General features: G+C 47.8%; 1 protein-coding gene across 4 annotated transcripts in view; it reads right to left on the reverse strand.

Annotated features, from left to right (window-relative positions):
• Nucleotides 1-12,504, reverse strand: part of RNF4 (ring finger protein 4) — a 44,048-nt gene that overhangs the window by 14,245 nt on the left and 17,299 nt on the right. For 2 of the 4 annotated variants that reach the window (XM_023206799.2, XM_023206800.2), the window contains exons 2-5: nt 10,053-10,148; nt 9,461-9,620; nt 2,772-2,886; nt 35-114 (exon numbers count right to left, since the gene is read on the reverse strand). In XM_023206799.2, coding sequence (XP_023062567.1) covers nt 35-114; nt 2,772-2,886; nt 9,461-9,469 — 204 coding nt within the window. In that variant the 5' untranslated portion in view covers nt 9,470-9,620; nt 10,053-10,148. The remainder of the gene's footprint in view (nt 1-34; nt 115-2,771; nt 2,887-9,460; nt 9,621-10,052; nt 10,149-12,504) is intronic. The other 2 variants (XM_023206797.1, XM_023206798.1) reach the window with 1 other exon arrangement.

Raw genomic sequence — 12,504 nt, forward strand, 5'->3', positions numbered from 1 at the left:
AAGAAAGAGCCGACTCTCACACTCCAACACTTACCACAACAGAGTCATTGTGAGTCAGGTCAACAACCACGGGCTCTAAAGATTCACAGGTGAGGTCCACAATTTCATCTCCAGCTTCAAAAGAAAGTATTTCAACAAGCATTAAGAGGAAAATAAGCTTGTATCCCTCTACCCTTTAGTATGACTGCAAATGGAATATACATTTACCCCACACTAAAATAATCCTGAAGTACACACTGCAAAGAGCACCAGGACCAACACCTCCTTCAGGAGGGAAAGCCAGTAAACACCCTTCCAGAGTTCTGCTCTCAGTGGGGCTGTATGGTTTTTACAGATGTACCTTGGCGGTTATCTATGTGTGCACATGCGCACACATCTATTCCGCGGCAACCCACTTCCACATGGCTATGCCTCTGTGCCCCATCTGGAAGAAGGCACCATGCATGCCCAGCCCTGGGCCTTTCTCTTTGGGATGGGCCAGCCTGAAACCTTTGCTCCTCCCAGTAGGGGAAGCAGACCACTCTCACCTGGCCTAAGGACTAAAGTCAGGCTTAGTTTAGTAACTTCATTGGTTAATCTAGGGATCTAGGGCAAACTCTCTCTCTTTTTTTTTTTTGGAGACAGAGTCTCGCTCTGTTGCCAAGGCTGGAGTGCAGTGGCGTCATCTCGGCTCACTGCAACCTCCGCCTCCCAGCTTCAAGCAATTCTCTGTCTCGGCCTCCCAAGTAGTTGGGATTACAGGCACCCGGGAGCATCCCCGGCTAAGTTTTTTTGTATTTTTAGTAGAGAAGAGGTTTCACCATCTTGGCCAGGCTGGTCTTGAACTCCTGACCTTGTGATCCACCCGCCTCAGCCTCCCAAAGTGCTGGGATTACAGGTGTGAGCCACCGCGCCCAGCCAACGACAAACTTTTAATCTCCATTTATCTCCCAAGTGTCTCCCTACTTGGATGGAGAATAACAGTGATATTTACTGGTCCCTAGAACCTCAGCACACAAAATGGGTTGCATCTCTTGTGAAGCTTGCCTTTCAGCCCTTAGGGTATACTGTGATGTCTACGTGAGCACAGGATGAAGGTGAGAAGGACATGGATCAAACAGTTAATGTACAACTTCCATTTATATAAAGTAAAAAATGACTCACAACCATTTTGTTTCTGATTACTATTAATATTTAAAAGCACTAAATGGGCCAGGCACAGTGGAACTCCTGACCTTAGGTGATCCACACGCCTCGGCCTCCCAAACTGCTGGCATTACAGGCGCAAGCCACAGCGCCCAGCCTAACGTAACTTCTTTTATTTATCTTTTAGGTGGGGTCTTGCTGTTGCCCAGGCTAGAGTGCAGTGGCACGATCACAGTTCACTGCAGCCTCAATGTTCCAAGCTCAAGTGATCCTCTGATCTCAGCCTCTCACACTTGGCTAATTTTTTTATTTGTAGAGACAGGGTCTTGCTATGTTGTCCAGGCTGGTCTGGAACTCCTGGGCCCAAGCAATCTGGCCGGCCTGTTTTATTTTCTTGTATCATAAAGTTTCACAAGAATAAAAACCATGATAACCTTATATATACAATATAATTTATATAACATGATTGCATTCTTTATTAAAAAGAAGGGCTGCCCAACAGTCTATATACTGATACACAACAATTTATTGAACCATTCTCTTTCTGGTGAACACAATTCTGGGCTCTTACAGAAACAGTGCTCTAGGCCTGGCGCGGTGGCTCATGCTGATAATCCCAGCACTTCGGGAGGCCAAGGCAGGTGGATAATCTGAGGTCAGGAGTTTGAGACCAGCCTGGCTGACATGGTGAAACCCCATCTCTACTAAAAACACAAAAAAATTAGCCTGGTGTGGTGATGGGCACCTGTGATCCCAGCTACTTGGCAAGCTGAGGCAGGAGACTCGCTTAAACCCGGGAGGCAGAGGTTGCAGTGAGCCGAGATCGCACCATTGCACTCCAACCTGGGTGACAGAGCGAAACTCCGTCTCAAACAAAAAGAAAAACAAAACAGTGCTCTAATGGGCAGCCCTAAGCACGCACAGGGTAAGACTGCCTAGAGGATGACAAGTGCCATGCTGGAAAACAGTTGGTTCCTTTTTGGTCTAGAGCCAGGATCTTAGCCTCAAGTCAAGGCTGTCAAGAATTCACTTGCAGAAGTGAAACTCAGAGACCACATGGAGAACTTCACCGCTCCTGGGGGCCCATGAAATTTATCTTGCACTAAGCTGCTTCTGTTTAAAATGCCAGTTTGCAGATATCCTAGTTATAAAAACAGTATGTGCAGAGCAAAGGGACTTCACTCAGGTGGGCCATCAACCACTTCTTGAGCAGGCAGAAAGGCGAAATCCAATCTGGACTCTGCCTACACCAAGCTCCAACACAGGGAGCTCTGCGGACAAGTTTACCTTCTTGGGTAATTTTGTGTCTTAACGAAAACCAGAAGAGGAAGGCCAAGTCCTTTATGAGGTCAAGCAAATTGGGGATGTAATTTCAAAAAGAAAAGGTGGGCTATCCCATTTGCACTAGAGATTTTTCTTTTTTAAATGGGTCCTACCCCACTGCTAAACATTATCAGAGTTGAATAGTTAAACCAGCTGAGAGGCTATTTCAGAATCTGTGAAGCTTTGAGTTGTAAATGGTTGAGTTGAGATTGCATAGGCCTTCTAAAGACACTGAAAACACCTTCTAATAGCTCACCCTGGTACAGTGAGCTACCTCTCTCCACTTTAACACCCCACAGTTGTAGTGTCCCTGTAAATCTTACCCGTTTCCACCAGTTCTATGGGCTCTGCTTCCAAGGAAATCTCGGGGGTGGAGGTTGCTTCCCGAGTTCGCTTCTGGGTTTGTCTAGAATTTATTGCTCCACCACGACGCTTTCTCTGAGTAGCAAGGGGGAAAGAATAGTCACATGAACACCAGAATGTCAGGGTTTCAGGAAGAACTAAAGGGGCAACAACAGAAACGGTTCACCTCATTACCAGGTCAGTGAGTAGACTTGAAGTTAGGGCTCCTTTCAAAACTTGAGATTCCAGAATACTGAACGCTTATATAGAGAGAAATCATCCAAGACATACAACAGTAGAAATTCTAGAAAGTAAACCTTCTGTTTTATCAAACCATCAGCAGGTCGGCTTGGGGTGGTGGCTCATGCCTGTAATCCCAGCACTCTGGGAGGCTGAGGCAGCAGAATCATGAGGTCAGGAGTTCAAGGTTAGCCTGGCCAACATGGTGAAACCCCATCACTACTAAAAATACAAAAAGTTAGCTGGGCCTGGTGGCAGGCACCTGTAATCCCAGCTACTCTGGAGGCTGAGGCAGGAGAATCGCTTGAACCGGGAAGTGGAGGTTGCAGTGAGCTGAGATCACGTCACTGTACTCCAGCCTGGGCGACAATGTGAGACTCCATCTCAAAAAAACAAAAACAAGCCAGGCGTGGTGGCTCACGCCTGTAATCCCAGCACTTTGGGAGGCTAAGGCGGGCGGATCACGAGGTCAGGAGATTGAGACCATCCTGGCTAACATGGTGAAACACCTCTCTACTAAAAATACAAAAAAAATTAGCCGGGCGTGGTGGCAGGCGCCTGTAGTCCCAGCTGCTTGGGAGGCTGAGGCAGGAGAATGGCGTGAACCCAGGAGGCGGAGCTCGCAGTGAGCTGAGATGCACCACTGCACTCCAGCCTGGGCAACAGGGCGAGACTCCATCTCAAAAACAAACAAACAAAAAAACCCGAAAAAACAAAAACTATCGGCACCTCAAAAGGGACACGATGCATCCCTTTACAAAAGCTTCAGGGCAAGTCAGGATTTGGACTTGTCGTGGATGCCCTGGCCAAAAGGCTGGAAACCCTTCCCTTTAACCAAAAGTTATCAATGTCTCTTCCCTGACTTTGTGTCCAGCCTTTCTGGGCCCTTTTTGTTTCTTAGCATAAAGAACTTGGAGTTTTCTGAGTTTCTATACATTGTGGAAAGCTCATCTTCCCCCGGGAAATGTGGCCTTGAACCTTTCAGGGTATTATAACTGTGATTCACGCCAGACAATCATCCCCACAAAGAACTCAGAGAACCAAACCTGTTTTAAGCCTGTTCCCAGTGGCTACCCAAGAGCCATGTCTTCCGGAAGGTTCAGGCTCTCAACTGGCTGATCTGCAACTAACGCTCTGACCAGTCTTTCTTCCAAATCCTTAGGCTGCCTTTTGCCAATATGCTCCGGCCATTTCTGGGCTGGCTGGTCCCAAAAGACGAGTTGAGAATACCCTCCACCTTAACCAAGAGACAGAGCCTCCCAACCGAGCCTGTCGCCTTGTTACTCCCACTGTGTATTTCTGTGCTCTTCTCCCCTGTGCCCTGTCCTGCTATCCTTCACACTGGACCACCTGGACAAGTACTGCACTACTAAGTCTCAAGTTCCCCACCAGTACCAGCCTTGCAGAACTGTTATAAGGTCTAAATGAGATCATGTATGTAAAGTACTGCGCAGAGCTGGAATATGCTACTATCCCAATTCCTTAGCCTTACTAGGGTCAATCTGTCCGAGGAAACTCTGAAAGGACCAGATATTGCAAGTGAGATTCATACAAGATCTAGGAACACTCACCACCCAGCCAAGCCCACGCTAGGTAACAGGGATAAGCCTAATTATATCTGTGTTGCAATGCTACTCTTATCAAATGACAGCTTGAGATGTTTTGGGAATGAAGCTGGGTCTAGCAACTTCCCACCGACTAAGGAGCACAAAACCAGCCCCAGGAGGGCCCAGAGGCCAAGTGACAGCAGCCATAATTCCCACGTGACCAGCTGCTCTTGGCCTCAAGGGAGCTGACAATAACCTCAGTGGAGTTCTACTGCCTAGTGTTTTAAGGGCTTCCCCAGCAGCCACTAGGTTACTTATGCAAAAAGTAGAGGTTCCTCTTCAAAGACTTTCCTCCCCATCTAATTAGAAATAAATAGTAACTTCTCTTAAAAGCAAAATTTATTCAAAGACCTATACTAACATTCTTAAATATCTGCTAGCCATAATAAAGAAATCAATGTACTTTATATTCTTAGCTCCCACAATTTAGCCTAAATATTTACCCTAGCATGCTTATATTAGTCCAAGCAAGCATTAGATCATAGCCTGTTTCTCTTCCTTATTTAAAGGTTATTTTTACCTTTCTCAGCATTCCACAAGTTACTTCCTCATTCCTTTATTCTCCTCTGCCTTTGCCTCTTTTACAAAGTTCTGGCCTGGGCGATTATTCTCCTCTGCCTTTGCCTCTTTTACAAAGTTCTGGCCCAGCGCAGTGGCTCATGCCTGTAATCCTAGCACTTTGGGAGGCTGAGGTGGGTGGATCACGAGGTCAGAAGATTGAGACCATCCTGGCTAACACGGTGAAACCCCATCTCTACTAAAAAAATACAAAAAAAATCAGCCGGGCATCCCGGCTACTCAGGAGACTGTGGCAGGAGAATGGCGTGAACCCAGGAGGCAGAGCTTGCAGTGAGCCAAGATCACATCACTGCACTCCAGCCTAGGCGGACAGAGCAAGACTCCGTCTACCCTCCCCCGCCAACAACAACAATAACAAAAGTTGTAAGTTACTAACCAGTTGGGACAAATACAGAACGTGAGGTCCCATTCCAGCCAATAAAAACCGGACACAGGAGTAGGGTAAACACACCAAGTTATAAACAACCCTGTCTCCTTTACTCAATGTACTCTCACGGCAAAACTACTGGTGAGTGTACCCTTTCTGTAGAAAGTATAAAAATGGCCTTACTAAAAATATTAAATTTATGTTCAAATGCTATTTTTTTTTACACCACTGGAAAACAAGCATTTCAAACACTTAAGACTCTTTACTATTTACCCCATTCTCATGGATCACGAGGTCAGGAGTTCAAGACCAGCCTGGCCAAGATGCTGAAACCTTGTCTCTACTAATAACACAAAAAGTAGCCAAGCCTGGTGGCACGCACCTGTAGTCCCAGCTACTTGCGAGGCTGAGGCAGGAGAATCACTAGAACCCGGGTGGCAGAGGTTGCAGTGAGCCAATACTGCACCTACTGCACTCCAGCCTGGGCGACAGAGCATGACTACTGTCTCAAAATAAATAAATAAATAAATTTATCCCATTCTCTTTGATAATGTCCTTTGTCCTTGTACCCTCCTTCCCTTGTAGCTGACCAAGTCTTTTTTTTTTTTTTTGAGACAGAGTCTCGCTCTGTCGCCCAGGCAGGAGTGCAGTGACACGATCTCAGCTTACTGCAACCTCTGCTTCCCGGGTTCAAGCAATTCTCCTGCCTCAGCCTCCCGAGTAGCTGGGATTACAAGCACCTGCCACCATGCCCAGCTAATTTTTTTGTATTTTTAGTGGAGATAGGGTTTCATCATGTTGGCCAGGCTGGTCGCGAACTCCTGTGATCCACCATGCCCAGCCTGTAGCAGACCAAGTCTTTCTTACTAGACACTGCTAAGCAGACCTTCATGTCCCACAGCTACCTGTGTGGTTTCTGGGCCCCACTGAGGGAGCCAAGAAAGCAGCCATGGGTCCTGGACCCCAAATCTCCCCTCATGGATAATTACAGGAATGTCCCCACCCCTCCCTAACCTCAGGAATCCTCTTTCCTGCCTGCTCTATCGACCCCTCCATGCCTTTATCTAGAGCTTCTTCCCTGCCTGGAGTACCCATCCCTCCCTTTCTTCACCTGGCCAATTTTTGCACAGCTTTCCAGAACGCACTCAAATGTCACCTCCTTCCTGAAGACATCCTTCACCCTCCCCCTGTGCTTTCTCTGAGCCTCCCCCTCCCCCCAACTAGCTTCCCTGCACCACTCAAGACAGGCTCAATAAATCCAGGAATATCTGCAGAACTCTCCCCTCTCGCCCTCCCATAATTCTGGTCATAACTCTCCTCCTCTTTCCCAGCAGGGCCCTCAGAGGTCCATAGCTTTTGGTGAAAACTGACCATCCAATCACAACCACATAAGCTATAACCACACCATAACTTTCAGGAATTTTAACCAATTTCTTCACACACACACTCACAAAAGGCTACATTGTTTTGCCTGTTCCGATTCAGCCTAAGCAGAGATGGGACTTCAGAGGTAAGGCTTAGAGCACCTATTTCCCTATAGATGACCTACGTGGTAACCTGCAGGTGAAGCACCAAGGTGGGAGGTCAAAGAAGCAGGCTTTTTTGTGTATCACCATCAAAAGTGGGCCCTGGAGCAAAATGGGGGCCAGGAATGGCCAGGAAGTAACGGAAGAGGGTGAGCACCCAAAGGAGTCAGAGGGTGTGACCAGCATTTCCTTGGCCGTTCCCTCTGAGAGCTGTTTGTTCAGCCTCATCCTGCCCCCACCATCCATCTTCCCATACCATTCACAGCGTCTCTGGAGCACTGGAAGAAATCAGCAGGCGATTTCACATCTGGTCTGACAAGGAATTCAGGATCTCAGACAACAGTTGTTTTAGAGTTTAGATCATTTAAACCACCTTGCAGTGGGAACTCTGTCAGTAGAGAATAAACTGGGACAGGGGGACCTTCAGGCAATCTCCTCTAGAGCTCAAGGGGTTCCACGTGATACCTGAATTACACCAAACCAGAGCTGCCTCACAGATGCGATAAAAGCTCTGAACAGTCTGGATATGGTCAGTCACTTTGGGAGCCTAGGTGGGAGGATTGCTTGAAGCCAGAAGTTCAAGATCAGCCTGGGCAATAAAGCAAGACTCTATGCCTACAAACATTTTTTTTTTTTTTTTTTGAGACGGAGTCTCGCTCTGTCGCCCAGGCTGGAGTGTAGTGGCGTGATCTCAGCTCACTGCAAACTCTGCCTCCTGGGTTCACGCCATTCTCCTGCCTCAGCCTCCCAAGTAGCCAGGACTACAGGTGCCCGCCACTACGCCTGGCTAATTTTTTGTGTTTTTAGTAGAGACGGGGTTTCACCGTGTTAGCCAGGATGGTCTTGAGCTCCTGACCTCGTGATCCGCCCACCTTGGCCTCCCAAAGAGCTGGGATTACAGGTGTAAACCACCACGCCCAACCAACATTTTCTTAAAAATTAGCCAGGTATGACAGTGCATGCCTATGATCCTAGCTACTCAGGACGCTGAGGTGAAAGGACTGCTTGGCTCCAGGAGTTGGAGACTGCAGTGAGCTATGATCACACCACTACACTCCAGATAGGGAGACAGACAGAGACCGTGTCTCTTAAAAACAAAAAAACTGCTGGGCACAGTGGCTCATGCCTGTAATCTCAGCACTTTGGGAGGCCAAGATCACTTGAGGTCAGGAATCTGAGATCACCCTGGCCAACAAGGTGAAATCCCGTCTCTACTAAAAATATAAAATCAGCTGGGCATGGTGGTAGGTGCCTGTAATCCCAGCTACTCAGGAGGCTGAGGCAGGAGAGTTGCTTGAACCCGGCAGGCAGAGGTTGCAGTGAGCCGAGACAGTGCCTCTGTACTCCAACCTGGGCGACAGAGAGAGACTCCATCTCAACAAGCAAACAAAAATAGCCTGGCCAACATGGCAAAAACTGTCTCTATTAAAAATACAGAAATCGGCTGGGCGGGGAGGTGCACGCCTGTGATCCCAGCTATGTGGACCGTTGAGGCACAAGAATCACTTGAACCCAGAAGGTGAAGGTTGCAGTGAGCCAAGATCGGGCCACTGCACTCCAGGCTGGGTGACATGGCAAGACCCTGTTTCAGAAAATAAACAAAAGCTCTAAACAGTCATTATAATGACGAATCAACTTTGGTCACAGAACATAAGAAACTTTTCACTATGGATCATTACTATCATGCTCACAATGAATGAACCAAGAACATCACAGGGAAACAAAATAGAAGGAAAAATGGAAAACTGGGTGGAAATACTTTTATAGAGACAGGGTCTGACTCTGTCATCCAGCTGGAGTACAGTGGTGTCATCATAGCTAGCCTTGAACTCTTGGGTTCAAGGAATCTTCCTGCCTCAGCCTCCCAAGTAGCTGGGACTACAGGTGCCCCCCACCACGCCTGGCTCAATTTTGTTTGTTTGTTTGTTTGTTTGTAGAGATGGGGCCTGTATTGCCCTGGCTGGTCCTAGGCTCAAGTGATCTTTCTACCTTAATCTCTCCCAAGTGCTGTGATTACAGGTGTGAGCCACCATGCCCAGTCTATAAATAATTTTAAAAAGCAAAAAGTCTTAGTATTTCTATGACACTGACAACTGCTGTGAAGGTCTGAGATTACCAAACCCTAAGTTATTCCTTCTTAGCCTTTTGTCTTCTGGGCACTGCCCTTTATGACTGGAATTTAGTGTCGATAAGTGAACTGATGTAACTACCAGAAAGATCCTGCACACACTCCTTCAAGAAGTGGGGCTACCTTGAAGTGCCATTATGGAACTCACTTTCATTCATGTGCTATAAGGAAGAAGGTAGTTAATTAGCCCTAAAAAATCACAAATTCAAGAGATAAAACTTACTGTACTCATTGTGCTCTTTGGTGCCAACCTACAGAAAAGGAAGTGATCTATACCAAGGTTTGCAGGGAAGACAAACGTTCTCAACCTTTCATGCCGTCTGGTTACTCATCTGGCTTGCCAAAGAATTTGGATCCGGACAGATTTCCAGTATTTTCAAGTCCTGAAAAACAAAGATACTGATTTGATAAATGCTGCCACTTACATCACTGAAACAAAGCTCAGCTCGATAATGTACTGGTCCTTTCTGTCCCTAGGTTCTTTGCTGAATATGTTACGCAATGACATCCTTAATTCTATATTCATCTTAGGAAGCAAGCATTCTTGTTGCATATAGACTTCCTGATCCCAAAGTCTGCAAGTGTAATTATTATGCTACCTCCTTTCTGGCTCCTGCCATCTTGGCAAGGTACTGTGCTAACGCCTGGGAAGAGGTGCAAGTCAGGACTGCCACACACGACCACACCAACTCCTCAGTAACCGTAACCAGAAGGGAAGGGACAGAGCTTCTGAGGCCAAACAGAGCTCAGAGCCTCAGGCTCTTCCCACAATCTCACTGTTGCCGTCTAGAGTTGAGGAGACAAGAGCCACTCACTCTAAAGCACGCTGTGTGTCCAGCTGAGACTTCTGTCGCTGGGACCAGGTGAACGGTGAACCAGGAGACTGTGGACTAGGCAGCCAAGTAGAAGCTCTGAGTAAAGGCAGAGAAATCACCAGATGCAGAGGTTGAGAGGCCCTTGGATTTCACTGAGAAGTGAGGCTGAACACGGCAAACTCAGTGTCAGCAATGCAGTGGGTAATGGAGCCACAAGCCCTGAGCACAGGACAAGGCTGAGGGACTAAGAGACAGCCAAAGCAAGGACAAGACCCTTGTGGTCACCCACTGCTGGGTGCTAGCGGCTTAGATTAGGAGAGTGCTTCTCAAGCAGGAGCCTGTATCAGGCTCCCCCACAGAGGGCTTTTTAAGCCCAGGCTGCTAGGCCCTCCAATTTACACGTCTTAACAAGTTCCCAGGTGCTGCTGTTCCAGAGACCACACCATGGTACATACTGAAGTAGCATAATGGGATGGAGTTGCAAAGCAGACACAGGTGAAAGGGATCCAGGTGGCGGAAACAACAGGAACGCTCTTCATATCCACCCTCTGTGCATCCCCAGTGCTGCTGCCGTGTCATCCTTCTCTGCACCATTACCATGCCTGCTCATGCTGGGTCTCCTGTCCCTGGGTGCCCATCTACCCTACTGCCAGGCCATCTTTCCAAAACATTTGCCACAGCAACTTTCCCTGGCTCCTTATCAAGACCTAACTCCTAAGCATGGTGTGTGGAGCCTGGCTGGCAATGCAATTAGGGCACATCTCTTGAGCCAGGCAACTGGGATTGAAATCCAAGCACTGGCTGGGTGCGGTGGCTCACACCTGTAATCCCAGCACTCTGGGAGGCCAAGGCGGGTGGATTACCCGAGGCCAGGAGTTTGAGACTAGCCTGGCCAACATGGTGAAACCCCGTCTCTACTAAAAAATACAAAAAATTAGCCGAGAGTGGTGGTGGCTGCCTCTAATTCCAGCTACTCTTGAATTAGGCAGAAGAATCTCTTGAACCCGGGAGGTGGAGGAGCTGAGATCATAGCATTACACTCCAGCCTTGCAACGAGAGCAAAACTCCAAACTCCATCTAAAAAAAAATCCAGGCACCTGAACCCCAACCTGTGACGTTGGGGCATGGTACTGAACTTCTCTGTGCCCCATTTCTTGTCTATAGAACAGAACTGCACCTACCTCAATGGTGTGTGACGATTCCAGAAGTTATTAGAAGAGAGTGTTGGGAGCAGTGCAGACACACTGTAAAGGCTCAGGGTCTGTGGGTTGACACATACCCATCACCATACTCAGCCCCACAGCACAGGCTGGTAGTCTCTCCAAATCCACCTTCCCAATGCCCAGCTCCAACCTTCTGCTCAAGCCCTAAAACGCTGTGTGATATCACATCCCACTGTTTTGTTTTGTTTTTTTTTTTGAGACGGAGTCTCACTCTGTTGCCCAGGCTGGAGTGAGTGCAGTGGTGCAATCTTGGCTCACTGCAACCTCCACCTCCCAGGTTCAAGCAATTCTCCTGCCTCAGCCTCCCAGGTAGATGGGATTACAGGCGTGTGCCACCACACCCAGCTAATTTTTCTACTTTTAGTAGAGACGGGGTTTCACCAGGTTGGTCAGGCTGGTCTCGAACTTCTGACCTCAGGTGATCCACCTGTTTCAGCTTCCCAAAGCGCTGGGATTACAGGCATGAGCCACCATGCCCGACCTCCCACCCAGTTTTAAGAAGGGGCTGCATACCTCCCTGCCTCATTCATAGTGGGGATGTAGAAATGTAGAAATGCAGAGTGAATGGAGACCTTAGGGGTCATGGGAAAGTAGCCCTCACCAACTACAAAGGGTTCTGGATCATGTAGGTGAGAGTCCAATGGAATAAGAAAACTAACAACAGCTGAGATGTGCCTTCTATGCATCTGCACAAGGCACTGTGCTTCCTAAATACTACCACATGTGTTCCTCGTACCATCCAGTAAGGAAACAGGCACTGTTATGGTCCCCATTTACACATGAAGCAGCTAAGGATTAAAGTAATTTGCCCAAAGTCGTCCACACCTAGTAAACAGAGCCTAGACTTAAACCAGGGCAGTCTGACACCAAAACCCGCACCCTCAAATAGGTATGTTAGTGCCAGAATCAAATACATCAATTGTAGAAACTAGCTGGCACACTGAAGGTGATTTTTCAGATATCTCAAATTTAGTGTGTTCCAAAAGGAACTCATGCCCCCTCCTTCCGCCAACACACACTCCATTTCAGGAAAGGGCCCCACCATCCTCCAGCCTCTCGTCCAGGATGCTCTCACTTACACAAATGCTACGAGGACAGGGCTCTATTTACTTTGTACCTAGCTAAGACCTTACACAAAGCGGATGCTCACATTTATTGAAGGAATAAATGAGGGTAAGAGTGGGGTGATGATGGCACCCCCGCCACTAAGAAAAGAGGAGCTGGGGTAG

Source organism: Piliocolobus tephrosceles, chromosome 3, assembly GCF_002776525.5.
Source record: "Piliocolobus tephrosceles isolate RC106 chromosome 3, ASM277652v3, whole genome shotgun sequence".
Lineage (NCBI taxonomy): Eukaryota > Metazoa > Chordata > Mammalia > Primates > Cercopithecidae > Piliocolobus > Piliocolobus tephrosceles.